Source organism: Protopterus annectens, chromosome 9.part0 (assembly GCF_019279795.1).
Source record: "Protopterus annectens isolate FY-2018-M chromosome 9.part0, PAN1.0, whole genome shotgun sequence".
Classification (NCBI taxonomy): domain Eukaryota; kingdom Metazoa; phylum Chordata; order Ceratodontiformes; family Protopteridae; genus Protopterus; species Protopterus annectens.
In genome coordinates, this window is record NC_056743.1 from 17,923,156 (window position 1) to 17,949,757 (window position 26,602).

At 42.3% G+C, this 26,602-nt stretch overlaps 1 protein-coding gene across 1 annotated transcript in view; it reads right to left on the reverse strand.

Moving 5' to 3' along the window:
* The window catches only part of CKAP5 (cytoskeleton associated protein 5), a 4,315,141-nt gene that overhangs the window by 1,152,511 nt on the left and 3,136,028 nt on the right, over positions 1 to 26,602 (reverse strand). Inside the window, exon 30 of the mRNA XM_044084803.1 lies at positions 21,411 to 21,604. Within this exon, the coding sequence (XP_043940738.1) occupies positions 21,411 to 21,604 (194 nt within the window). The remainder of the gene's footprint in view (positions 1 to 21,410; positions 21,605 to 26,602) is intronic.

A 26,602-nucleotide genomic window follows, 5' to 3' on the forward strand; every position in this document is an offset into this window, starting at 1 on the left:
GTAAAAAACTTTAGCTAGAAGTGTCATATTTACAGGAGCGTGTTCACAAGAAAATCATCCCTAAAGGGTTACGTCAGTGGAGATATCCTGCAGGGTTAATTGAAAATTCAGCCTACCATCAGAAACTGTTAGAACTTTTTGATCGACAGGGGCAAGAGTTTTCATTAGCCCTTATCAACTTTTTTAAAAAAGACATTGTTGCTTTGAAAACTGATTTAGAGACCTTAGAAGTTGTGATAAAAACACATGCTGACTTTTCAAGATACAAATACGAGTACTGCAGAACATTCACAAGTATTGAAGCCACGATGAATAAAATGCTTATTACTAAGAAAAAGAAACTAAACAGGGATATTAATGATTATGCCAACAAAAAAACATACCCTAGGCCCCCTCTTCATTTTCAAAAAGTTTCCAATGGTGGTCCCATTGAAAATGTTGATAATGATGAAGAAACATTAGCCTCTAACAACAATCAAAATAATGATAGTTTTGTGGATGAGGAAGTACAAGGTCCAACTTTAAGGAGAAGTGAGAGGCTGCTTTCTAACAGTAACAATCAACGAGGTAATAAAAAGCCTAATTATAATAATGCAAGGGAGCAGCCTAACACTGTAAATGGAGAACAAGTCCATAATCAACAGGGTTTTCGGGCTGGCACCAATACTGGACAGAACAGGAAGCCCAGTTTCAACCAACAAGTAAGGAACAAGAGAAGACAACGGAGGAGGTAGTTCCTATTTTAGTGACTGAAGAAATGCCTTCTCTTCACTTGAATAGTGAAGGGGACTTCACCATATATAACTACACTTCCTTAGAGGGACTTCACCATATATAACTACACTTCCTTAGATGTCCAACAGGACATGGTTGACTTTTTATCCAAGGGGCTTTCCTTCGTACCTGCGAAGTCCTTTGACATAACTAGAACAATAATGGACTTAAAATTGTTTATTCGTAAACTTAATCTCCAAATATCAATGGGACCTATGGTTAGTATGGTGAAAACTTTGAGGGTTTCTAGTGTGTTCAATCCTCCACTTCACCCAGGTTTAAACACCTTTGAGAAAATGTGTGAAATTGATTTTTGGGCCATCAAAGAAATGCGAATACACACATCCCTTCCAGCTCAGTCCAATATGTCTATGACGGAACGTGGATTTATTCAATTACTTAAAGATTGTCATACAAGAGTCATGAAGCCTGATAAAGGGGGTGGCTTAGTCTTTATGGATCATTGTTTATATGTGGAGAAATTGATGGAACATTTAAACACTCCCAATTACACTCAGGTAACAATCAATGAGGTTAACGTAGCCTATAAGAAGGTAAGGTCAACCTTGGATGACCTGTTTGTGGAAGGTTCCATAGATATCGACCTTTACCAATACTTAAACATGATAGCTCCTAAAACACCAGTACTGTCTGGGTGTCCGAAGATCCACAAAGACATAAGGTCCCCCCCTTTCAGACCAATAGTTGATGGCCGTGGCTCAATCACATACGCTTGTGCCAAATATGTTGACAGTTTGTTAAAGCCTTTTATTGAAACCGAACCACAGATCTGTAAAGACTCGTGGAGTTTTCTTACAAACATTAGTTCCTTAGAATATCAACCTGAGGTGTATTTCCTAACTATAGATGTTAAAGATCTATACACAGTGATCCCTCAGGATTTAGGTACACAATGGGTAAAGGAATTTTTGCACAGTAAAAAAGCAAATGATAACATCATTTACATAATTGAGACTGTACTCGAAATGGTCTTTAAGAATAATTTTATGTTGTTCGAGGGTATGTTTTACCTGTAGAAAACTGGTGTGGCCATGGGTTCTCCATGTGGCGCTAGTTTCGCCAATGCCACCATGGCTTATTGGGAAAACAACTTGTTGTTTAAAGATCAACTATTTCAAAACAATGTCACCTGGTATGCAAGATACCAGGATGACATGTTTTGTATTTGGAATGGAGAACTGTCCATGATACTAGTTTTTATTGACAACATTAACAGGACCACAAGTTTTCTAAAATTTACTTACAATATAGGTGTAACTGCGATCAACTATTTGGACATTTGGTTAGTCAATGATAAGTCTAATAGTAGATACAAAAGCTCTATATATAGGAAACCGACGTATTCAAACTGTTTCCTTCATTTTACTAGCAACCACCCATACCAACAAAAGAAAGCGGTGGTCAAAGGCCAGATGGTGAGGGACGCCTGTATGATTTCAGATGAAGTAGACTTTGAGACTGAATGTGACCATCTTTGTAACATGTTTATTAAAAAAGGCTATCCTAGTCAACTTGTTTACAACACAAAAAAAGTAGTAGTTTTCAAGCGTGATGTTGGTTATTTTATTCCTTTATTAAAAAGACAATCAAGCTCACCTTTTCATTCAGTCCTTAATGGATCAGTTAGTCTATTTGATGAATTCTTAAACAAGAAAGCTGGTAATGTAAGTTATCAAACCAGCTTTTTGTATACATTCTCTTTAGATTTCTGGTCTATTAGAGAGGTAATAAACAAAAATTGGGACCTCAATAAAAATTACTATTCCCTTTCTAGAATTCTTGGTTCTAGCCCCAGAATAGTATACAGACGTGGTCAAAATCTTAAAGCCATTTTAGAGAGCAACATTAACAGCAGGAATTCTTATGGGAGAATCAATGGGACGTCCAAATGTGGTTCATGTCCCCAGTGTAAACATATTCTGGTTGGCAACCAGGTGGTTTTGAACCATAACACATATAAAGTAAAAGGAAAATTTAACTGTGAATCTAAAGGTGTGACTTGCGCTGCTTGTTGTAACTCATGCAATGTGTTTTATATTGGGAAAACGGAGAGACGTTTTAGGCAGCGAATATACGAGCATTGTTATGCAATAAAAAAGAAAGATTTTAACAATGCCCTAGCCAAGCACTGCTCTGAATTTCCCGCACACACCTTTAGGTTCACAGTTTTACAACACAGAATTGAGAATATTCGAGGGGGTCCTTGGCAGATTTTGCTCGAAATAGACGAACTGAAGTGGCAAGTACGAACGAGGGCTCATATGCCCCCAGGGATTAATGATAGTATTTCCATTAAAAGTTTGTTAAAACTTCTAACATTGAATAGATACAAATTGAACACAATGTAAACATATAAAGTTTTTGTACATAATAGCTTAACCAGGAATTAAAGGTTTGTTAATGCAGCGTTTGTGTAATTAGGTACTTTTTAGTCCTTCTATTTACACAATGGAGAACCAGGGAATTCATAAGTATTTTTATGAATTTAACTTTAGTATGAATTTCATTAAGTATTGTAAGTAGAGTATGTTGTTATTAAATTTGTATAATTTAGTTTTTAATATGTACACGTATTAAAGTGTGTTTTTAAACACAAGATGAGATAGGACTGCACATTGCTTTGTTTATTTTTTCCTGTTTTATAAGTTAATGAGTTATAACTTGTTGCATAAAAGTAGGCTGCGATAATATGTTGTTATGGTTACTAACAACACTGCTTAAATGATGACATCGCTAATTTGATTAGATAAAAGGCATTGGTTTATCATATTTTAACTGTTTGTCTGAAGAAGGCTAGGCATCGCCCTAGCTGAAAGTGTAATTTACAATAAATAGCACTAACTCTTTTTGGCCGACTTTTATTGTGTTCCGATCCAGTTCAACAGTTCGTTGTTTTGTATAGGAACTGGTGTGAATCAGGAACCCGGTAATACCAGTCTGGTTTAACAGGAGCTGGGGGTAAAGAATCTGGATTGAGGCTGGCTTCTGTGTACACATCTAATATATCTAAAACAGGAGGGATAGCCAGGGGCCTATGCTGGGGGAGCAAGAGAAAATCCCGGAGCCTTTTCTTGGAATCTGAGTAATCTTGGCCTTCCCAGTGAAAGTGTTCCCTCAATGTATGTAGGGTTTCCCCAAAAGAGTAGTCCTCGGGGGGGGGGGGGGGGGGGGGAGGACACCGAGGGAATAGACTCTTCTGCATCAGAGTCTTCAAAAGAAGAATAGGTATAGTCCTGGTCCTCAGAATGTTCAGAGGTAATAGAGGCTTGATCTGAGGAAGGGTAGTCTTCCTCTAATCTGGGCCTTTTGTCCGAGGGGGGTTGAGAACCCCTGATAAGAGTAATCAAATCCTCAGCCATTTTGAGCATCTGTTTTTTAGGCATGGGGCCTTGAGAGGGTTCTGAGGTCCCTGTTTTTTAGTTTTCATGGCTGCTTTAGATTTTGTGAAAGCTTTAATAGAGAAGGAGGAATGCCTGAAGACACCTTGAGAAATGGCAGGCCTGTCTAAACTCTGAGTTTCCCCGCCAAGAGTGGCGTCGGTATCTGTAGTAGGAATGGGGACCGAGGAGCCTGCGATCTCGGGTACTGAAGACACTGGTAATGTAGTGTCATCGGTACTCGGGGGCTGCGTAAGCACCTCGCTGAGAACCGGTAGTTGGCCTTAGTGTGGTGACAGTAGTAGTCGCGGACCTCGTATGTCGGTCCTTATCTTTGCGTCTCTTACTCAAAACTTGAGTCGGAGTATCCAACGACATAATATAATTAAATTTTTTACCAAAACAGTGAAGGGCAAACTCCGCCCGACGCTTAATACTGCGCTTGTTGAATCTAGCACAAAAACGGCAGGCCGAGACGTCGTGGTCTGGGCCTAAGCAAGGTATACAGAAAGAGTGGGAATCCTTATGCGGTATTTGCTACCCACATGAAATGCAATTATTAACTTTGTCTGACATCGGTCTGAGGCAAGAAAAGTTTCCCCAACGGGGTACTTAGCTTTCAAGAAGACTTCGGCTGAAATATTTTCGTAAATCTCAGGAGCTGGCCGACCGGCACTTGCGAACTGCTTCTGCTTCGGGCACCGCGCGGCAAGAAAGACTGAAGAAGATGGCGCCGGCTGCCTCTTTTATACCCCTGCCGCACTGACATCAGGGAAGAAGCGACAACCGACGCTGGACCTAGACTTTGGAATTCGGCCGACCGAAGACCCGCCTGACGGCAGGATAACCCATCTGTAATGACTGCAGCTGTATGCACGATGAACATCTACCTTTCTGCAAGGACACCGCAACTGCCAAAAGAATACTGTCAGGAAGAATGATTCTAATAGCCAAGCTTTAAAAATAATACACAAACTAGATTACAAAACATTAAACCCTCGAAAGAAGACCCCTTCCAAATTAAACTAATATCCTGAAACTTGAAGTACAACTTAACACTAGAGTAAAATTTGGATTTAATAAAAATTCCTCTCCCAGTGTGCCATGACCATGTTTGCAAAAGCCCCTCCACAAGCTGATCCCATGGCCCCTCCAGTTGTCTGCAAAAAGTATCTGTCATTGAAGGAGAAGTAATTATTTTTTAAAATTAATTCCAATAATTCTAAAATTAAGTTAATCTTCTCCTGGTTTACTTTATATTCTGATAACAAATCACAAACCCAATCAAGGTTGGTGCTGTGTGGAATGACAGTATACAAATCTCGGAAATCTATTGTGACCAATATGTCGTTCTCATTGTACTCAACTCTGTTGGCCTGCTCTAAAAAGGTCCAGGAATCTTTGCATATCTGATGTTCCTTTTGCAGTATTTTCTTGAGCTCATGGTCTAAATATTGGGTACAGGCCATGGTGATGGAATCCCTACCGTCCATTAAGGGTCTCATAGGCGGACCTAAAAGACTCTTACAGGTCTTAGGGATTCCAAAAAACACTGGGACTCTTGGGCTGACTGTGTTCAAATAATTGTATAGGGAAAGATCTATCCTTCTCTCGAGGAATATGTCCGTTAATTGGCTATAAATTTTCTTGTATGCAGTATTTAATTTGTTTAGGGATACCTCTGTGTAATTAGGTCCAGAATAGGTAACATTTTTGCTATGTACATAGAGGCATCCATAATTACCACCCCTCCCCCCTTATCAAGTTTCATGACTTATGCTCTTGTAGCATTAACAACCTGTCATGTTCATTCTGGTTCACGTTGACAAAACTGTGTGCTTGCCTATGTTTGTTCTTGTTTAGAGAATGTAAATTATATAGGTCAAGCTCACAATTTCTCGTATGGTGCCAGTTTAGGCTGTAAAGGGGGGTTATAAGTGGAACTTATTCTAAAGATGCTGCTAGTGTTAATGTTGGTCTGCAAAATAGTATCTTGCATTAAAACACAAATTCAATTTACTTATACATTTTTAAATCTATTAATATGTCTACAACACTGAACTTATTAGTGGGTACAAAAGTCATGCCCTTTGAAAGTAAATGGGCCATGGCCTCATCAATACATAGCTCAGAATAATTATACACTGTGAAATCCCTCTGATTGTTCTAAACCACTGTACATATATTGGTAGATTGTTCTAAATGATCATTCAATTCTAAAAGTCAATTAGCAGAAAGTTCAATACTGGTGTCAGTAACTGAGGGGTAGTCTAAGACCTCCAGTTCTTGTTTTTCGACCTGGCTCCTTGAAGCCCCAAAGGGAGAAACTCTGCCCGAGGCTGTTGCCCATTATTGTAATGCCTTTGTTTCTTATTCTCTCACTCTTCCTCAGTTCAAGGTACTCACTATCGTAGTTTAAAACTACTTCATCAGACCTTTCAAATCTAGATTTGTTGCTATTCACTGAATCAAGGGGGAGAAGAGGTGGGTTACTACCATTTTCAGATGGACTCGTATGTTTCCTGTAAGAACCAAGAGATTTTGTATAGGCAGTACTGTTCACATAATCATTAACACCCCTATCCAATTTACTCAAATTTCCAACATTTAATTTCACAATATGTTGATCAATACTTGTAAAAATTCTGTAATGTTCAAATTTCATGTTATCATATTCTTTGTCATCACGAATAACTTTGTCCAATATAGCAAGTTCATCAAACAAAAGGGCTAGTTCATTATTGTTGAGCTTTATCAAAAGGTCTAATAGTTCCAAGCCACATCTGTCAAATAATTCAATTAAATCACTGTACAGCCCTGAGTCATGTTGTAGCCCTGTAGGAAAACGCCATACCCTTAAACCTTTGGGAACCATTTTCAACCTTGTGCATTCCCTCAGGTAGGCGTTTTCAAGTTGAAGCTTTTTGAATGTGAGAGTTTAAAATCAAATTCTGTAAGCCTACCTCAAGATTCTCTTGCATGCAGACAAATGGCCTGGCATCAATGACAGGACATCCATCACCCTGTCTTAAAATTTAAAGCCTTGGAAAGGAAAAAAAATAGTACAAATACAGTGATCCTACATAAGCACTTTATTAGAAAAGGTTTAATGTTCTGGAATCTAGTTTGCGTATTATTTTTAAAGCTTGGTTATTAGAATATTACCATAAGGTTAATAGTTCAACTTTGTTTTTATAGAAACCAGTTCAGTTTTCTATACATACTTAATTTATAGAAGTACTCACAACATATATATATTTTTTAAATGTGAAGTGGTGTTACAACAGTAAAGGATTAACTACATCCATTCATTGTAGTAATGTTTTAGCCGGTTATCTGTGTCCAATCAGATTGTTTTAAAAGATGTTTTAAAAGGTATTTAAACAGTGGTTGTGTATATGGACTCTTGTCTGATGAAGTTAACATTGTTTTAACGAAAGCGCTCACATCGATATTATTGGATTTAGTATTAAAGTTCTCCTTTTACTCAACATTTTGTGTCCGGTGTTCCTCGGCACTCTTCCTGACAGTATACTTTTTCATTTGGTTTGTTTGTTGCCTTTGTTTTTTCTCAGTGTTAATATTCTATCTGGATAATGGGGACCAGCAGACTGCAAAGGGGAATTTTCATCCATAACCCTGATTCTGTCCCCAAATTTGTACAGATTTTGCTCATCAATAAAGAATGTAAGAGTTAAGGGTACCCTTCAATCAATTAGGTTCAAAGAAAAAGGGAGGCAGTAGGAAAACAGGAAAGGCTCGTCTAAGAGAGTATGAGAAAAAATTTGAGCTCCACCATCATAGTGAAGGAGTAAGCTAGCCACCAAGTGTCTGTGTTTAGCATCATGAAAGATTACGTAGGCTGCATAGCCCCCCCCCCCCCCAAGTACTTGGGGATGAAACATCATTCGCTTCTGGCAGAAGTTTTCTATGGAGATATATATATCTTGAAACAATGCTTATGAGGTACACGAAGGCAGCTGAAGATTCTGGAAAAAGCACCAAAAAGGTAATGGAATACACTTGCACAATGTGTTTAGACAGTGGTAATCCTCATAAATGTACAGCAACAGTAATGATGGAAATGCCTTAATTTAAGGTTCTACAAACAGAAAAATTATTATAATGAATTTGCAGCGATTCTGGGAGGAGCCTGACTACCTACAGCTGCACTCCCTGGTGTCATCTCCCCCCACATCAAAATACCAATATGGTTAAAGTGCCAATATGGCATAAAAAAATCAATGTCCCTATACTTGGAGGACAGAGATTCAGACATGCTAAATATCTTACCAGGGAAGATGAGCTAATGAAGTTAAAACTTTAAACCTCATCTGTATAAAGCCAGCTCTGCAACATATGCAGATAAAGCATGGCTATGGCTATGGTGCATGACACAATCGAGTAGCCGCTTCTAAGGCTCCTGTAGGAACTGGTCAAGGAGGATGAGAATGCCCAGTTGCTGCGATCATCCTTGGTGGTTCTGTCTTGCCATTTACTTGAAACCTAGCATGAGCGTTAGGTGTTGCACCCTTGGAGCACAGGCCTAGGAAGCACAATGCAAATGTGCACATACATGGACCACAGCATTCAGACTTCATGGCAACAGCATACAAAGAACTTTATAAGTCACCACAGTGCGTTTTACTAGGGAAGGGTTAGGCCACCACCAGCAGCAGCAAACTGGACCACTCCCTGCTACCAAACTCTCACTACTGGGAGCAGGACACGCTGAATCGAATGTGGGGATCTTCTCTAGCCCAGGAATCCCCAGCTCCTGTCACCACAGACTGAATGGGAAGACTGCGTCCAGAGTGAAGAGCCAACAAGCCGCAGGGGAAGGGGAAAAGCCTTATTTTCAAGAAATATATCAGTTTGAATGTTACAGTATCTTTGAAATTAAAATATGAAATTGCCTCCACACTCCAAATTAAACAGAAAACAACTTGGGCTTCATCCTATCAATCAGAGCTAAACTATGAAAGTAAGGGCAGCCCCCCCCCCCTCCTTACTTGCATTCCTCCTAGTTCACCAATGAGGACAAGAAGGCAGATTTCTGGCCTAAATAAAGGCCACAACGGAAAGCCAGCTAAAGCATAATCCGGTTCAAACAGGAGCAGATCAAGATGGGATGGGGAAACACTTAACTGTCATATTAACAGTTAAAAGTGCTGAAAGATTCGAATTCTCAAAAGAGCAGAATTTTCCTTCAAGTGTCTTTGTACAGGGTCTAAATGACTATACAAAAGCAATACTGAATACTCCACAGGAAAGCAATCTGCAAAAAGCAAAGAAAATGGAGAAACACTAGCAGTAGGTTGAGTACTGTGAATGCAGCTGCACCTGAGAATCTGCCAACATCTGTCACAGACTGGTGTAATACCAAACATGGGGGAACCAATAAATTGACAGCATGCCATATTCACAGTATTACCATATGAAATTCCTAATGTGAGAATAGCCTGAGCATTTTCAGTTAACAAAGGACACCATCAGCTGCACTTATGGAAACATCTGCCCTGAAAGAACATATGGAAAGACTCGCAATGGAAAAAGCCAACATACATACTGCACTACAAGATGGAATTGCAGCAAGAAAAAACTGCCACTGAGTCATCTCAACAATAACTCTGAAGAGGCAGACCTACCGCATGGTATGCTTTGGTATGAAAGTACAGAACTCGGATTAATTTTCCCTATTTTCTGCCCCTCCCTCATCGATCCAGAAAAGACATTTGTCTCTACTGACTACCTGCGTGTGACTAACTTGTTATGCAGCCACCAGTGAAGCATGATGCTGCTCTCTAATCACTCACAGAGCACAGGACTGAGTTGCCTCTCCCATGCAGGTGAGGTTACCATACTGCACAGTGGGGCCATTGATACTCAGGGCCACGTGTACTAAATTATGCCATTCACAAGCATGACTAAAGTTTGTATGTTAAAAACTAGTTAAAATAAATGAATGCTTTAACTTCATGAGCCAATACCTTTAATTTCTATGACAGACTTATCAATGCTGACAGCCAAGATGCAGACATTCAAACCTTCATTATCTCATTAAAACGTTTGGCACTATGGCTAAACACTCCAAAGCAAGGAGAAATGGAGAAAAGGTGAGACAAGATGAATGGTAGTCTTGCTTGGAGATCTGCCGCCTACATCATTATCAAAAATACTTGACCATTTGAAGGCACTCAAGAATGATTGTTAAAAAGAACAGTTGTGTACACTTACCATAAATGTAGATGTTAGAGTGTATTCACTGTTGCAGTCGTCACATTTGGGTTATCTGCCTGCAGGTAGCCCTCAGCTAGCCTGAATACCAGAGTCTTCGGATTTCTGTGTCGGATGCTGTCTCCTCTAACATGATGGCAGGTCGTCAGGGGTATAAAACATGCAGCCATCAGTTTTTCTTGCCCTAGATGTCAGCTGCCCCCACGATAGTAAGCAATTATATGGCATGGTACACCCCCGTCAAAAAGCAAACACACCAGAAAAAATAAATATACCAAACAAGAAGGAAAGGTAGAGCCAACCGCCTGATGGCAGGATAACCCAAGTGTAATGACTGCAGCAGTGCAACACGATGAACATCCAGGACTGCAACAGTGAATACACTCAAACATCTACATTTATTGTAAGTGTACACAAACCTGTACTATGTTCTTTGTGTTTCACTGCTGCAGTCATCACATTTGGGTTGATTCCCAAACCTAAGGAAGGGTGGAGAAAGTTAAAGAGCATTAGGGCCAGCTATTAAGCCCTGCAAGACTGCAGTGGCAAATCCAGCTCTAGATTTAGAAAAGATAGGCATGTGGTAATGCTTGGTGAAGGTATGTACAGAGTTCCAGGTAGCAGCTTCTAGAACGTCCCTGGTAGGGACTCCTCTGAAAAAAGCCGCAGAGGTAGATGCAGTCCTGGTGGAATGTGATCTTATCCCATGTGGGGTATGTTTTCCATGGTGCTTGTGGCAGAAATTAATGCAATGGGCTATCCATTTGGAAATGGTTCGCTCTGAAATGACCTTCCCCTCTGCCCCTGCAGCAAAGCCAACTAGCAGATGTGCAGATTTTCTGAGATGCTTAGTACTGTCCAAATAAAATCTAAGTTGTCTGTGCACGTCCAGAGAGTGCAGTATTCGTTCCCCTTTGTTTTGTGGATTAGGGAAAAGAGTAGGCAAATGCATGGACTGATTTAGGGCCACACTATACACCGCCTTGGGCATAAAGGAAGGATTAGTCCTGAGGGAAACCCTGCCCACATGGAAGATAATGAAGGGTTCCACTGCCATGAGGGCCTGTAATTCAGACACTCTTCTTGCTGAAGAGATGGCTAGAAGGAAGGCTGTTTTCCAAGAAAGGAATTTCAACTCTGCTGTTGCAGCTGGCTCAAAGGGGGGGGGGGGGGTGAGCTTTTCCAATACAAAGTTAAGGTCCCAGGCTGGAGTGGGAGCTCTCCTGAGGGGTCCTAAAATTTTGGCCCCTCTAAGGAAGTGTTTTAGCAAGGGGTGAGAGAAGAGCGGGTGGCTCAGTATTCTAATGTGCTGAAATGGCAGAGGCATGAATTTTAACTGACGAGAAGGATAGGCCCTTGTGGAGCATTTCTGTTAAGTACTGTAGAATATGAGGTAAGCTGGGCACAGTTGTGCCCATCCCCTGAGCCTGGTTCCAGGAACAGTATCTTTTCCACTTTTCAGATTAAGATTTTCTAGTACTAGGCCTCCTTGCCTCCAGAATGACATCCAGCACCTGCTTACTGAGGGATGCTAGAGGAGAGCTCAAGGAATTAGCTAAGCTGCAAGGTTCAGGGTTTGAAGCTGAGCATGCAGAATCTGGCCCGCCTGCTGGGACAGCAGAGAAGGGGTCTGAGGTAGGAGCCATGGTTGCAGCAGTGTCATACTGCGCGCAAGAGGGGTTACCAGTGCTGGTGTGGCCAGTCTGGTGGAATCAGTATTGTCCTTGGCTTGTCCTGTTTGATCTTTAGTAGAACCTTCGAGAGGAGAGGCAGAGGGGGGAAAGGCATAAACCGAAAGGCTTTCCCAGGAAAAGGACAGGGCATCCACTTTCCAAGCTTGACTGTGGGGGGTTCTTGTGCAGAATTTGTCCAATTTGTAGATATGAGGGGAGGCAAATAGGTCTACATCTGGAGTACCCCCCATTTGTTCATCAAGAGGTTGAATATTTTGGGTTCTAGTTTCCATTCGTGTGGGCCATGAGATTTCTGCTTAAGTTGTCTGCCAGTGAATTTAGTTTGCCTGGCAGGAATTGAGCTTGTAGGTGTACTTGGTAGCTCAAGGCTGTGTTCCACAGAGCCATGGCTAGTCTGAAGAGGGGGTACGAGTGAGTTCCCCCCTGCTTGCTTAAGTACCACATAACATACGGTGTTGTCTGTCTTTACCAATAGTTGCCCCGAAAGAATACAGTCTTTGAAGGCTGCCGGAGAATTCTGTACAGCTAACATTTCCTTTTGATTGATATGCAGGTGCATCTGTCTCTGGTTCCATTTGCCCTGAAAGCCCTGCCATGTGAGCCAACCATGCATAGTTTGATATGTCTGTTAGGATTTGGGCGGCAGGGGGTAAAGTGAAAGGGAGTCCCTTGTTGTGGTAGCAGGCCCCTACCCACCAAAGAAAAGTACAGCTGTGTACACTTACCATAAATGTAAATGTTCGAGTGTATTCATTGTTGCAGTCATCACATTTGGGTTATCTGCTTGCAGTAGTCCTCAGTCGGCCTGATTATCAAAGTCTTGGGGCCTGTGTCGGTTGCCGTCTCATCTTCCATGACATCAGGTAGTCAGTGATATAAAGCATGCAGCCGCCATTACATCAGTTTTTCTTGCCCCAGATGTCAGGTGCCCCCTTAATGGGAAGCAATTAAATATATATATGCAAGGTTATACCTCCAACAAAAAAGCAAATACACCAACAAGCTTTTAAGCATAGTAAAAGGAGAATAGAGGTATAGCCAAAAGAAGTCAGGGGGCTGGAGGGAGGGTAACCAGGACTGCAACAGTGAATACACTCGAACATCTACATTTATGACAAGTATACACAACTGTACTATGTTCGTGTTTCACTGTTGCAGTCATCACATTTGGGTAGATTCCCAAAGCTAAGGATGGGAGGAGGAATTTAGATAGCATTAGGACAAGCTATAAGGCCCTGCAAGACTGCAGTGGCAAAGCCAGCTCTGGATTTAGAGAAAATTGGCAAATGGTAATGCTTGGTAAAAGTATGTACAGAACTCCAGGTAGCAGCTTCTAGGATGTCCCTGGTAGTGACACCTCCGAGAAAGGTTGTAGAGGTAGATGCAGCCCTGGTTGTGTGTGGTTTTAGCCCCTGTAGGGTAGGTTTTCCATGGTGCTTATAACACAAATAAATGCAATGGCCTATCCATTTAGAAATGGTTTGCTTTGAAATGGCCTTCCCCTCTGCCCCTGCAGCAAATGCCACCAGCAGTTGATCAGATTTCCTTCGAGGTTTAGTCCTATCCAAGTAAAATCTAAGTTGACTGTGCACATCCAAGGAGTGCAGTATCCGTTCCCTTTTGTTCTGTGGATTAGAAAAGAAGGTTGGCAAATGAATGGACTGATTAAGAGCCACACTGGATAGTACCTTCGGCAAGGAGTGACTGGTCCTGAGGGACACCCTGCCCACATGAAAGATGATGAAAGGCTCCACTGCCATAAGGGCCTGTAATTCAGATACCCTTCTTGCTGAAGTGATTGCTAAAAGGAAGGCTGTTTTCCAAGACAGGAATTTTAACTCTGCACTTGCAGCTGGCTCAAAAAAAGGTAGAACGTTTTTCCAATACAAAGTTAAGGTCTCAAGCTGGAGTTGCGGCTCTCCTGGGAGGTCTTAAGTTTTTGGCTCCTCTGATGAACTGCTTGAGCAGAGGACGAGAGAAGAGGGGTGGTTTTGTGTTGTAATGAGCTGAAATGGCTGAGACACGAATTTTGATGGAAGAAAAAGAAAAGCCTCTGTGAAACATCCCAGTTAAGTATTGAAGAATCTGAGGTATATTGGGTGCTGCTGTGCCCCCATCCCCCGAGTTTGGTTCCAGGAACTGAATATTCTCCATTTTTCAGCATAAGATTTTCTAGTGCTAGGCCTCCTTGCGTTCAAAATGACATCCAACACTTGTTTGCTGAGGTATGGTAACAGAGAGATTAAATAATTAGCCAGGCTGCCAGGTTCAGGGTTTGAAGCTGAGGATGCAGAATCTGGCCCTCCTGCTGGGACAGCAGGGCAAGGGTCTGAGGCAGGTGCCATGGAGCTAGCAGTGACACACTGCGCAAGAGAGGGGGTACCAGTATTGGCGTGGCCAGTCTGGTGCAATTTGTATCGTTCTTGGTTTGTCCTGTTTGATCTTTAGTAGTACCTTGGAGAGGAGAGGCAGAGGAGGAAAGGCATAAACTGATAGATTTTTTCCAGCTGAAGGACATGACATCCACTTTCCAAGCTTGTTTGTGGGGAGTCCTTGGTGCAGAACTTGTCCAATTGGTAGTTCTGTGGGGAGGCAAACAGGTCTATATCTGGGCTCCCCCATTTCTTTATCAACATGTTGAAAGTCTTTGGTATCAGTTTCCACTCGTGTGGGTCCATGAGATTTCTGCTTAGTTCACCTGCCAGTGTATTTAGCTTTCCTGGCAGGAACTGAGCCTTTAGATGCACTTGGTAGCTCAAGGCTGTGTTCCACTAAGCCATGGCTGATCTGCAGAGGGGGTATGAATGGGTACCCCCTGCTTGTTTATGTACCACGTAACAGTGGCGTTGTCCTTCTTTACCATTAATTGTCTTGGAAGAATGTGGTCCTTGAAGGCTGTCGGAGCATTCTATACAGCTAAAATTTCTTTGTGATTGATGTGCAGGTGCATTTGACTTTGGTTCCATTTGCCCTGAATGCACTTTCCTGCCAGGTGAGCCCCCCCCCCATGCACAGTCTGATGCGTCTGTTATGGTTTGGGCACCAGGGGTAGAGTGAATGGTAGTCCATTGTTTTGGTGGCAGGCCTCTGTCCACCAAAGGAACTCTAACTGCAGACAAGGTATGACAGGAATCATTGCTTCTAGATTCTAAGAATGCTGACACCATATGCTTTTTAGATACCACTGTAGTTTCCTCATATGCAGTCTTGCATATGGAATTAGGAGAATGCAGGAGGCCATGAACCCCAGGGCTTGCAGGATTTTCCCTGCAGATAACTGGGTCTTTGTGGCCAGTAGTTTGAAGTAGACTGTCAAATGAACTTGTTTCTCTGGCGTGAGATAATCCATCTGGGAAGTGGTGTTCCAGCTTCCTCCCAGGAATACAATTTGTTGGCAGGGTACTAGATGAGATTTCTTATCGTTTATGGTGTACCCCAGCGAGGTTAGAAGTTTCTGTACAAATGCCAGATGGTTTAATATCATGTCCTGGCTTTCTGCCTGAATCAGACAATCATCCAGGTATGGGTATATCTGGATATTTCTCTGCCTGCAAAATGCAATGGCTGGAGCTAGACACTTTGTGAATACCCTGGGTGCAGAAGATAAGCCAAAGGGAAGTGCAGAGAACTGATATTGCATGGAGTCTGCTTTGAAGCGTAGGTATTTACTGCAAGATTCCCTTATTGGAATGTGCAGGTAAGCTTCCTTTAAGTCTAAGGTTGCCAACCAGGCATCTTTGCTTAGCATAGGAAGCAGTTGTTGAAGTGTTAGCATTATGAATTTTGGGATTACCAAAATGGTGTTTAGAATAGAGATGTCCAGGATAGGATGCCAGGAGCTGTCTTTTCGGGGTACCAGGAAAAGTCTTGAGTAAAAACCTTGTCCCCTTTCTTCTGCTGGGACAGGATGAATAGCCCTGATACTTGGAAGACAGAGAACCTGCTGTTCAGCCTCTGTCCACTGATTTGGGGGTAGGTCTGGCCAACCGTTTGGGGTTGGTAAGGTGTGAAAGTGGAATATGTATCCTTGGAAAACTATATTTAAAACCCATTTATCCTGGGTAATGAGTTCCCAGTTTTTTGCATGCAGGGCAATCTTTCCCCCTAAGGGTACAGGCAGTTGAGCAGGGCTTGGAAGGGTTAAGGTTAAGTCATTGTGACATTTATCCATAGGGGGAGTCTTACTACTTCCAGCTTTGGAAGTGGGAGGCCCCCACTGCTTAGGCCTGTGTGAACCTTGAGACTGTAGCCTAGGTGGTCCGCTGTTCCTGGTTTTAGACTGAGAAGGCCTGGAAGAGACTGGAAAGGACCCATTCTTAGAAGGCCAATGCCTACTAAATCTGGGAGGCTGTACTGGCAGGAAATCTTTAACAGTTTGCATAGATTTAGCTTTTTCCTCCATCTTTTTAAGGACTTATTCTGCTTTGTTGCCAAGTAAGAGGTCATGGTTTAAGGGAGCATCCAGTAATTTAGCTTTAACATGATCTGGCAAGTTTTGCTGCTTAAGCCAAGCATGCCTTCTAAGTACAGACCCGCAGCCCTGCAAGATACTTCTAAAGAGTCAAAACCACATTGCAAAGTATGTTTACAAATGTGTTCCGCAGTATGCATTAAATCTTGTAATTCTTTATGCTCAGCACAGTCAGGAAACAACATAATTTCCTGTTTAAGTAGTGCCATAATATACTAATATTTTAACATATGAAACTGGCAGTTTAAGGCCCTAATGGCCAAAGTAGCATTAGTGTATACCTTCTTACCCCATCTGTCCAAGGCCCAGGAATCTCTATCAGAGGGGTAGGGTTTTTGGCAGAAGTAGCCTTAAGGCCTTTTGGTCCTTGGGAAATGGTCTCTGGATCCGCAGTAGGCTTCTTGAAGAGGAACTTGTGAGAGTCAGGTACTCTAATACCTGTCAGGTTTTCTGGGAGCAGGAGGTAAAGTGTCTGGGGCCAGGCTAGATTCCAAGAAGGCATCATCTACAATGTCCAGAACAGGAGGAATAGCTAAAGGCCTGTTTTGAGGGAAGAGTAAGAATTCCCTAAGCCTCTTTTTAGAGTCAGAGTAATCCTGGCTTTAACAGCAGAAATGATCCCTAAGAAAGTGCAAAGTTTCAACAAAAGAAAAATCTTCTGGGAAGCAGAGGGAATGGAATTCTCTGCATCAGAATCCTCATAGGAAGATGAGGGCAAATCCTGGTAATCAGAAGAAACAGAAATTTCAGAATCCTGATCAGAAGAATCCGAAGGAAAATCAGTTCTAGGTTTCCTAGAAGGGGGAAGGTTGGCTTCCCCTAATTAAAGTAATAAGGTCTTCAGCCATTCTTATCATTCGTTTTTTAGGCACAAGGGCCTGACCATGAGGTTCGGACGTCGGTTTTCTAGGCGTGGGTCGAGTTTTAGGCCTTGAAGAAGATGGCGGTTTGAAATGCAAGTCTGTAGGCCTGAATAAACCCTCAGAAGCCGGTGCCTGTACAGCAGCTCCAGACCCATCCAAGGTAGAGACATCTGCAGGTTCCACAGACGAAGAAGCATCTCGTGGCATACTGGACTCCGAATGGGTCTCAGCAGAGGCCTGTGAATCTGAAGTAGCGGGTATCAAGGGCTGCAAAAGCACCTCAGTTAGTACCGGCAAACTGGCGACTAGCTTAACGGAAACCGTAATCGGCAGTTCTGGACCTATGTGGTCTGTCTCTGTCTTTATCTTTACGTTTTTTTCAAAATAACTGTAGTCAGATGGCTTACCGAAGACATTTCTGGATAGTTAGAGTACCAAAATAATTTGCTGCAAAAATTGACCGACGAATAGTTCGGGGGTTGAATAAAGCACAAAACCGACAGTGAGGGACGTCGTGGTTTGGGCCTAAGCAAGGAATGCAGTACGAATGAAAATCTTTATCAGGTATTTGCTTTCCACAGGTAAGACAATTGTTAACTTTTACTGACATCTGTTTAAGAGCAAGAAAAAGGATCCCCAATGGGGTACTTACCTTTTTTGAAGACTTTGGGTCAAACCCGAAAACAAAAATTTCAGGAGTCGGCCGACCGGCACTTGCGAACTGCTTCGGGCACCACGTGGCAAGAAAGACTGATGTAATGGCGTTGGATGAATGTTTTATATCCCTGACTACCTGACGTCATGGAAGAAGAGACAGCATCCGAAACAGGAATCCAAGACTCTGGTATTCAGGCCGGCTGAAGGCTACCTGCAGGCAGATAACCCAAATTTAATGACTGCAACAGCGAAACACGAAGAACACGTGATAGTGCATGGAGCCTGCCCTGAAGCGTAGGTATTTCCTGCAAGATTCCCTTACTGGGATGTGCAGGTAAGCTTCTATTAAGGCTAAAGTTGCCAGACAGGCATCCTTGGCTAGCTAAGGAAGAAGTTGTTGAACAGTTAGCATTTTGAATTTTGGAACTACCAGAAAGGTGATGAGAATAGAGAGGTCCAAGATAGGATGCCAGGAGTTTACTTTTCTAGGTACTAGAAAATGTCTTGAATAAAAACCTTGTCCCCTTTGTTCTGCTGGAACAGGTTGAATAGCCCTGATACGGAGAAGAGAATGAAACTGCTGTTGGGCCTCCACCCATTGGTTTGGGGGTAGGTCTGGCCAACCATTTGGGGTTGCTAGTATGTGGAAGTGGAATCTGTATCCTTGGGAAACTATGTTTAAAACACATTTGTCCTGGGTAATGAGTTCCCAGTTTTTTGCATGCAGGGCGAGCTTTCCTCCTAAGAGAGCAGGTAGTTGAGCAAGGCTTGGAAGAATTAAGGTTGCCATTGTGCCATTTTTCTGTAGGGGGTGGCTTACTACTCCCTGCTCTGGAAGTGGAAGCCCCCCACTGCTTAGGTCTGTGCATAGCCTGAGACTGTGACTTAGGTGGTCTGCTGTTCCTGGGTTTGGACTGAGAAGGCCTGGAAGAGACTGGAAAGGACCAGTTCTTTGAAGGCCAATGCCTACTGAATCTGAGAGGCTGTACTTGTAGGAAATCTTTAACAGTTTGCATAGATTTAGCTTTTCTCTCCATCCTTTTGAGGACTTCTGCTTTATACCAAAAAAGGCGGTCTGGGTTTAAGGAAGCCTCCAGTAATTTAGCTTTAACATGAACTGGCAAGTTTTGTTCCTTAAGCCAAGCAAGCCTTCTAAGTACAGACCCAGTGACAGCAGCCCTGCAAGATGCTTCTAAAGCATCAAAACCACATTGCAAAGTATGTTTACCAACTTGTTCTGCAGAATGCATTAAATCTTGCAATTCTTTGTGTTCAGCACAGTCAGGAATCAAGATAAATTTCTGTTTAAGTAGTCCCATAATATGCTGCTGATACTTCAACATATGAAACTGGCAATTTAAAGCCCTAATGGTCAAAGTAGTAGAAGTGTATAACTTCTTACCCCATCTGTTTAAGGCTCTAGAATCTCTATCAGAAGGGGTAAGATTTTTGGCAGCAGTAGCCTTAATGCCTTTTGGTCCTTGGGAAATGATCTCTGGATCCACAGAAGGATTCTTGAAGAGGAACTTGTGAGAGTCAGGTACTCTGTAGTACCTGTCAAGTTTTCTGGGAGGTGGAGGTGAAGTGTCTGGGGTAAGGCTAGATTCCAAGAAAGCATCTACAATGTCCAGAACAGAAGGGATAGCTAAAGGTCTGTGTTGAGGCAGGAGTAAGAATTCCCCAAGTCTCTTTTTGTACTCAGAGTAATCCTGGCTTTCCCAGAGGAAATCCTACCCAAGAGTATGCAAGGTTTCACCAAAAGAAAAATCTTCTGGAGGGGAAGCAGAGGGAATGGAATCCTCTGCATCAGAATCTTCATAAGTAGATAAGGGCAAATCCTGGTAATCAGAAGGAGCAGAAATATCAGATTCCTGATCAGAAGAATCAGAAAGAAAATTCAGTTCTAGGTCTCGGGGGGGGGGGGGGGTGCTGGCTTCCCCTAATTATGGTAATAAGGTATTCAGCCATTTTAAGCATTTGTTTTCGAGGCATATGGGCCTGAGCTCTCAGTTTGGTCACTGGTTCTCTAGGCGTAGTGCGAGTTTTAGGCCTGAGGAATTTGGAACTTCTGGATGGAAACTATGGCGTTGGTTTAAAATGAAAGTCTGTAAGCCTGAATACACCCTCAGAAGCCGGTACCTGCACAGTGGCTCCGGACCTATCCAAGGTAGAGACATCCGCAGGTTCCACAGTCAAAGAAGCATCTCGCGGTATACCAGACTCCGAATGGGTCTCAGTCGAGGCCTGCGAATCTGAAGTAGCAGGTATCAGGGGCTGCAAAAGCGCCTCTCGGAGTACCGGCAAACCGGTGACTAGCTTAACGGAAGCGTCGTCGGCAGTTTTGGAACTATGCGGTCTGTCTCTGTCTTTATCCTTACGTTTTTTCGGAAGATCAGTAGTTGGATGGCTTAACGAAGCCATTTTGGAGTACTGAGAGAGTACGAAAGTAATTGGCTGCAAAATAGCCCGATGACGAACAGTTCATAAGTTGAACAAGGCACAAAACTGACAAAGGGACATCGTGGTCTGGGTCTACACAGGGGATGCAGTATGAATGAAAATCTCTACGAGGTATTTGCTTTCCACAGGTAAGACAATTGTTAACTTTTACGGACACTGGTTAGAGCAAGAAAAAGGATCCCCAACAGGGTACTTATCTTATTTGAAGACTTTGGGTCAAACCTGGAAAAAAAATTTCAGGAGTCGGCCGACCGGCACTTGCGAACTGCTTCTGCTTCGGGCACCGCACGGCAAGACAGACTGATGTAATGGCGTCGGTTGCATGTTTTATACCCCTGACGGCCTGACGTCATGGAAGAGGAAATAGCATCAGACACAGAAATCCGAAGACTCTGGTATTCAGGCTGGCTGAGGGCTACTGCAGGCAGATAACCCAAATGTGATGATTGCAACAATGAAACATGAAGAACATCTGCAAACTGATTACTACTTCAAAGATGCGTAAAGCATTTCATTAAGAATGGTAAAATGAAATTAAGACAGTTAAGGCCCATCACAAGCCACATAACTGCAAAGTGCACTGATGTTGAATAAAGTCACTGCTAATCTGAGACGAGGCTTAAAGATTCCTGCTTCTGTAGATCTTTACAATCTGCTTTCCAAAACAGGTCTTCAACTTGTGAAGAAAACAAGTCAAATGAGAAAAAATCTAGGTACAATAACTCTCAAAATAAAGCCACAAACCATATTCTAAATTTACTATCTTCATTCAACCATAGGTAGACTTAAGGGACTAAACTAAAAACATGACAAATCCATTAAGAAAACTGGTTAAATAAAATTCAATATCACTTACATTTCCAATTAGCTTGAAGACCTGGTCTCCACATACATTGTATGCTGTAACAACAGTGTTAAGGGCAGCATTACGCACAACTGTGTCACGATCTCCAATGTGAACGGCGATCTCTTTCAAGGCTTTGGCAGGAGATGGCTGGCATACATTCATGCCAAAACTTTCAATCAAGCAACCCAACTCTTCTAAACATTCTGAAAAGAAACAGTGATTTTAAGGTTAAAAGTAGGAACGACAAAAACTAACTCAATGTAATACTAAGCCCCACCTAGAAATGCTTTCCATAGATTAACAAAGTAAGGCACTCAGATTTTCAAACACATGCTGCATACCACTCAGTCATCTCATGACAATCTTTTAACTACTGGTTACTGCAATTAACTGCCAACCCTAGTGCTGTTAAAAAGACATGGTTTCTTGCATGCAAAGGTTACCATTCCCCAAAATGTATGACTCACCATAACTCCATATATTTTACACAAAGTCAGCTAGCAGCCATTTGTTTCCATGATTGCTAGTCTTCTAACAGGTCACACTTTCAGCACCCAAAAATAAATTTTTCACTTCTCAAAGCAATCTCCATAAGACAATCAAAGCACTGGTGGTATGTACTGCTTCCTTCTCCACAATGTGGGCTCAAGTAACATGCTCTGTATTTTTCTTGGGCAGTAAAACAGCAACTGCCTTCAGACAGTGCTAATGAGTAACACATTCTTATATTAAGATCAATGAGGAGGTGCCCATCCAGTTGTACCACACAACTGAGTTCGTGTTCGCCATCACAATGTGGTGTTTTCTAAAAAGGCGGCAAACTTGGTGAATGGTGTGTGGCATGCAGTATACTGTACATGTGTAGCAAGCTCAACTATCATTAGATTGGGACAGAGAGAAGAGCATCGATGTTACTTCCACTGAATCATTAAAATGGGTTTAAAGATTTTGTGACAGGGGTGGGGGGTGGCAGTGGCACTCAGGCTTTCATTTCACAATTATGCATTTATTTTAGCAAAAACAGCAAGGTGGGACCACCACGGCTCTAAAATCCAATATTTATTCACAAAGTAAAACAGGATAAGCGCTTTCATGTAAACTCACGCTTCATCAGATCTCACATAGAGAACAAACACAGTTTAAATAACAGTATACCCTGACCATTAACCAAGATAACAAGCATCAATTAATCAATTAAAACAAGACCAATTAAAATCAATTAAATCAATATAAGCAAAATGGAGAACTTTAAAGTGCAAGGCATAGGAACCCATCAACCAAAGGTTGGTTTCCTTACTTATTTTATTACAAGTTTGTTTACTCATGTAATCATTTAAGGGACCGTGCCTCCAGTGCAGGTTTTATACTGACACAGTTACTGAGCCCAGGATGAATATGGGCATGTAGTCTAAGAATCCATTTCAACTCAATGGACTCCAGATGGTTACTTAGATTACCCCCTCTCATTCTTAAGTACAAGTTGTAAAACTATAAAGTTAAAACTATGCATATTATAAAAAGCAATATGCTTTGCCAAGGCATTCTGTAAATTCAAGTTCGTTATGTCATAAAGATGACTGTATATCCTATCCTTCAACCTCCTAGAGGTCTTGCCAACATAGAAGCAATCACAGCACTTACAGCTGGCAAGGTATACTAAATTACTGCTTTCGCAGATGGCACTAAACCTGGGTGAAAACTTAATCTTGGACAGGGTGACTGAAAAAAGTACAGTTGTGTACACTTACCATAAATGTAGATGTTTGAGTGTATGTATGTTGCAGTCATTACATTTGGGTAATCTGCTGGCAGGTCGGCCTAATTACAGTCTTGGGTCCTGCGTCGGTTGCTGTCCCTTCTTCTATGACGTCAGGTCGTCAGGGATATAAAACATGCAGCCGACGCCATTACATGAGTTTTTCTTGCCCCAGGTGTCAGGTGCCCCCCAAATGGGGAGCAAATAAAATTAAAAACACAAAAAATATACCTCCAATCCCAAAAGCAAACACACCAAAAGGGCTTATAAGCATAGTGAAAAAGTATAAGTATAGTCAGAGAAAAATAGGGGGCTGGAGGGAGGGTAACAAGGACTGCAACAGTGAATACACTCGAACATCTACATTTATGGTAAGTGTACACAACTGTACAATGTTCTTCGTGTTTCACTGTTGCAGTCATTACATTTAGGAAGATTCCCACAGCTATGATAGGGTGGAGGAAATTATACAGCATTAGGACCAGCTATAAGGCCCTGCAGGACAGCAGTGGCAAAGCCAGCTCTGGATTTAGAGAAGATAGGTAAATGGTAATGTTTGGTGAACGTATGAACTGAGCTCCAGGTAGCAGCTTCTAGAAAGTCTCTGGTAGGAACACCTCTGAGAAAGGCTGTAGAAGTAGATGCAGCCCTGGTGGAATGATATCTGATCCCCTGGGGGATAGTTTTACCATGGTGCATATAGCAGAAACTAATACAATGGCTTATCCATTTGGAAACAGTCTGCTTTGAAATAGCCTTTCCCTCTGCCCCTGCAGCAAATGCCACCAGTAGTTCAGATGTTCTTTGAGATTTTGTCCTGTTTAAGTAAAATCTAAGTTGTCTGTGTACATCCAATGAATGCAGAATCCGCTCCCCCTCGTTCTGTGGATTGGGAAAGAAAGTTGGCAAATGAATTGTCTGATTAAGAGCCACACTGGATACCACCTTAGGCAAGAAGGATAGATTGATCCCGAGAGACACCCTGTCCGCATGAAAAATTATGAAAGGCTCCACTGCCATAAGAGCCTGTAATTCGGAAATCCTTCTAGCTGAAGTGACTGCTAAAAGGAAAGCTGTTTTCCAGGAGAGGAATTTTAAGTCTGCAGTAGAAGCTGGCTAGAAAGGAGGGAGAGTGAGTTTTTCCAGTACAAAATTGAGGTCCCAGGCAGGGATTGGAGCTCTCCTGGGTCGTCTTAAGTTTTTGGTCCCTCTGAAACACTGCTTTAGCAGAGGATGAGAGAAGAGGGGAGGGTTCTGTGTTGTAATGAGTTGAAATGGCTGAGGCATGAATTTTTTGGGAAGTAAAGGATAGGCCCCTGTGAAGCATCTCAGTTAAGTATTGTAAAAACTGAGGAATATTGAGCACTGCTGTGCTTATCCCCCTGTGATTGATTCCAGGCACATAATCTTTTCCATTTGTCAGCATCAGATTTTCTAGTACTAGGCCTTCTTGCCTCCAAAATGACATCCATCACAGGTTTGCTGAGGGATGCCAAGGGTAAATTTAGGTGATTAGCCACGCTGCAAGATTCAAAGTTTGGAGCGGAGTGTGCAGAATTTGGTTGTTCTGCTGAGAGTAAGTAAGGTGTCTGAAACAGGTGCCACGGTGGAAGGTGTGACACACTGCGCAGGAGTGGGTACCAGTGTTGGCGTGGCTAGTCTGGAGCAATCAAAATCATTTTTGTTTTTTTCTGTTTGACTTTCAGTAAAACTTTGGAGAGCATTGGCAGAGGGGGAAAGGTATACGCTGATAGGGTTTTCCAGCTGAATGATAGGGCATCCACTTTCCAGGCTTTTTGTGAAGAGTTCTTGCACAAAATTTGTCCAACTGATAGATCTTTTCGCCTCACCCCAGAACTATGTCTGGACTCCCCCATTTGCGTGTCAACAGGTTGAAAATCCGTGGTTCCAGTTTCCATTCGTGTGGGTCCATGAGATTTCTGCTTAGTTCGTCTGCCAGAGTATTCAGCTTTCCTGGCAGAAATTGAGCGTGTAGTTGTATTTGATAGGTCAAGGCCATGTTCCACAATGCCATGGCTAGTCTGCAAAGGGAGTAGGAGTGTGTACCCCCCTGCTTGTTTATGTACCACATAACTGTGGTGTTGTCTGTCTATCATTAATTGTCCTGGATGAAGGTAGTCCTTGAAGGCTGTCAGTGCATTCTGTACAGCTAGCATTTCTTTTTGATCGACATGAAGGTGCATTTGATTTGGGCTCCATTTGCCCTGAATGCACTTCCCTGTCAGATGAGCCCCCCAAGCATAGTCTGATGAGTCTGTAGTTAGGGTTTGGGCGGCAGTGGGGTGAATGGCAGTCCCTTGTTTTGGAGGAAGGCCTCTGCCTCACCATAGGAACTCTAGTTGCAGGCAAGGTATGACAGGAATCATTGTTTCCAGGCTGTGACAATCTTGACTCCATAAACTTTTTAAGTACCACTGAAGTTTCCTCATATGCAGTCTTGCATTTGGAATTAGAATAATGCAGGAGGCCATGAACCCCAAGGCTTGCAGAATTTGTCTTGCAGATAGCAGGGTTTTTGGGGCCACCTGTTTGAAGTAATGTTATCAAATGAATTTGTTTTTCTGGCGTAAGGTAAGTCATCTGGGCTGTTGTATTCAAGCTTGCACCCAGGAATGTAATTTTTTGAGGGTACCAGTTGTGATTTCTTTTTGTTTATAGTGTACCCTAGACAAGTTAGAACCCTTTTTACAAATGCCAGATGTTTTAGAAGAATGTCCCTGTTTTCTGCCTGAATTAGACAATCATCCAGATATGGATATATTTGGATATTTCTTTGCCTGCAAAATGCAATTACTGGAGCCAGGCACTTTGTGATGACCTTGGGCTCAGTAGATAAGCCAAAGGGCAATGCAGAGAAAGCACAATTGTGTACACTTACCATAAATGTAGATGTTTGAGTATATTCACTGTTGCAGTCATTACATTTGGGTAATCTGCTGGCAGGTTGCCCTCAGTCAGCCTGATTAACAAAGTCTTGTATCCTGCGTCAGTTGCTGTCCCTTCTTCCATGACGTCAGATAGTCAGGGGTATAAACCATGCAACAGACGCCATTTTCTTGTTTTTCTTGCCTCAGATGTCAGGTGCCCCCCAAATGGGGAGCAAAATATAAATATATATGCATGTAATTTAGAACACAACAAATATACCTCCAAATAAAAGCAAATACACCAAAAAGCCTTTTGAGCATAGTAAAAGAAAAAACAGGGGGCTGGGTGGGTGGCTAACCCGGACTGCAACAGTGAATACACTCGATCATCTACATTTATGGAAAGTGTACACAACTGTACTATGTTCTTCGTGTGTCACTGCTGGTCATTACCATTTGGGTAGAATCCCAAAGCTATGGTTGGGAGGATGGAGCATTAGGAGCATCTATAAGGCCCTGCAGGACAGTAGTGGCAAAACCTGCTCTGGATTTAGAGA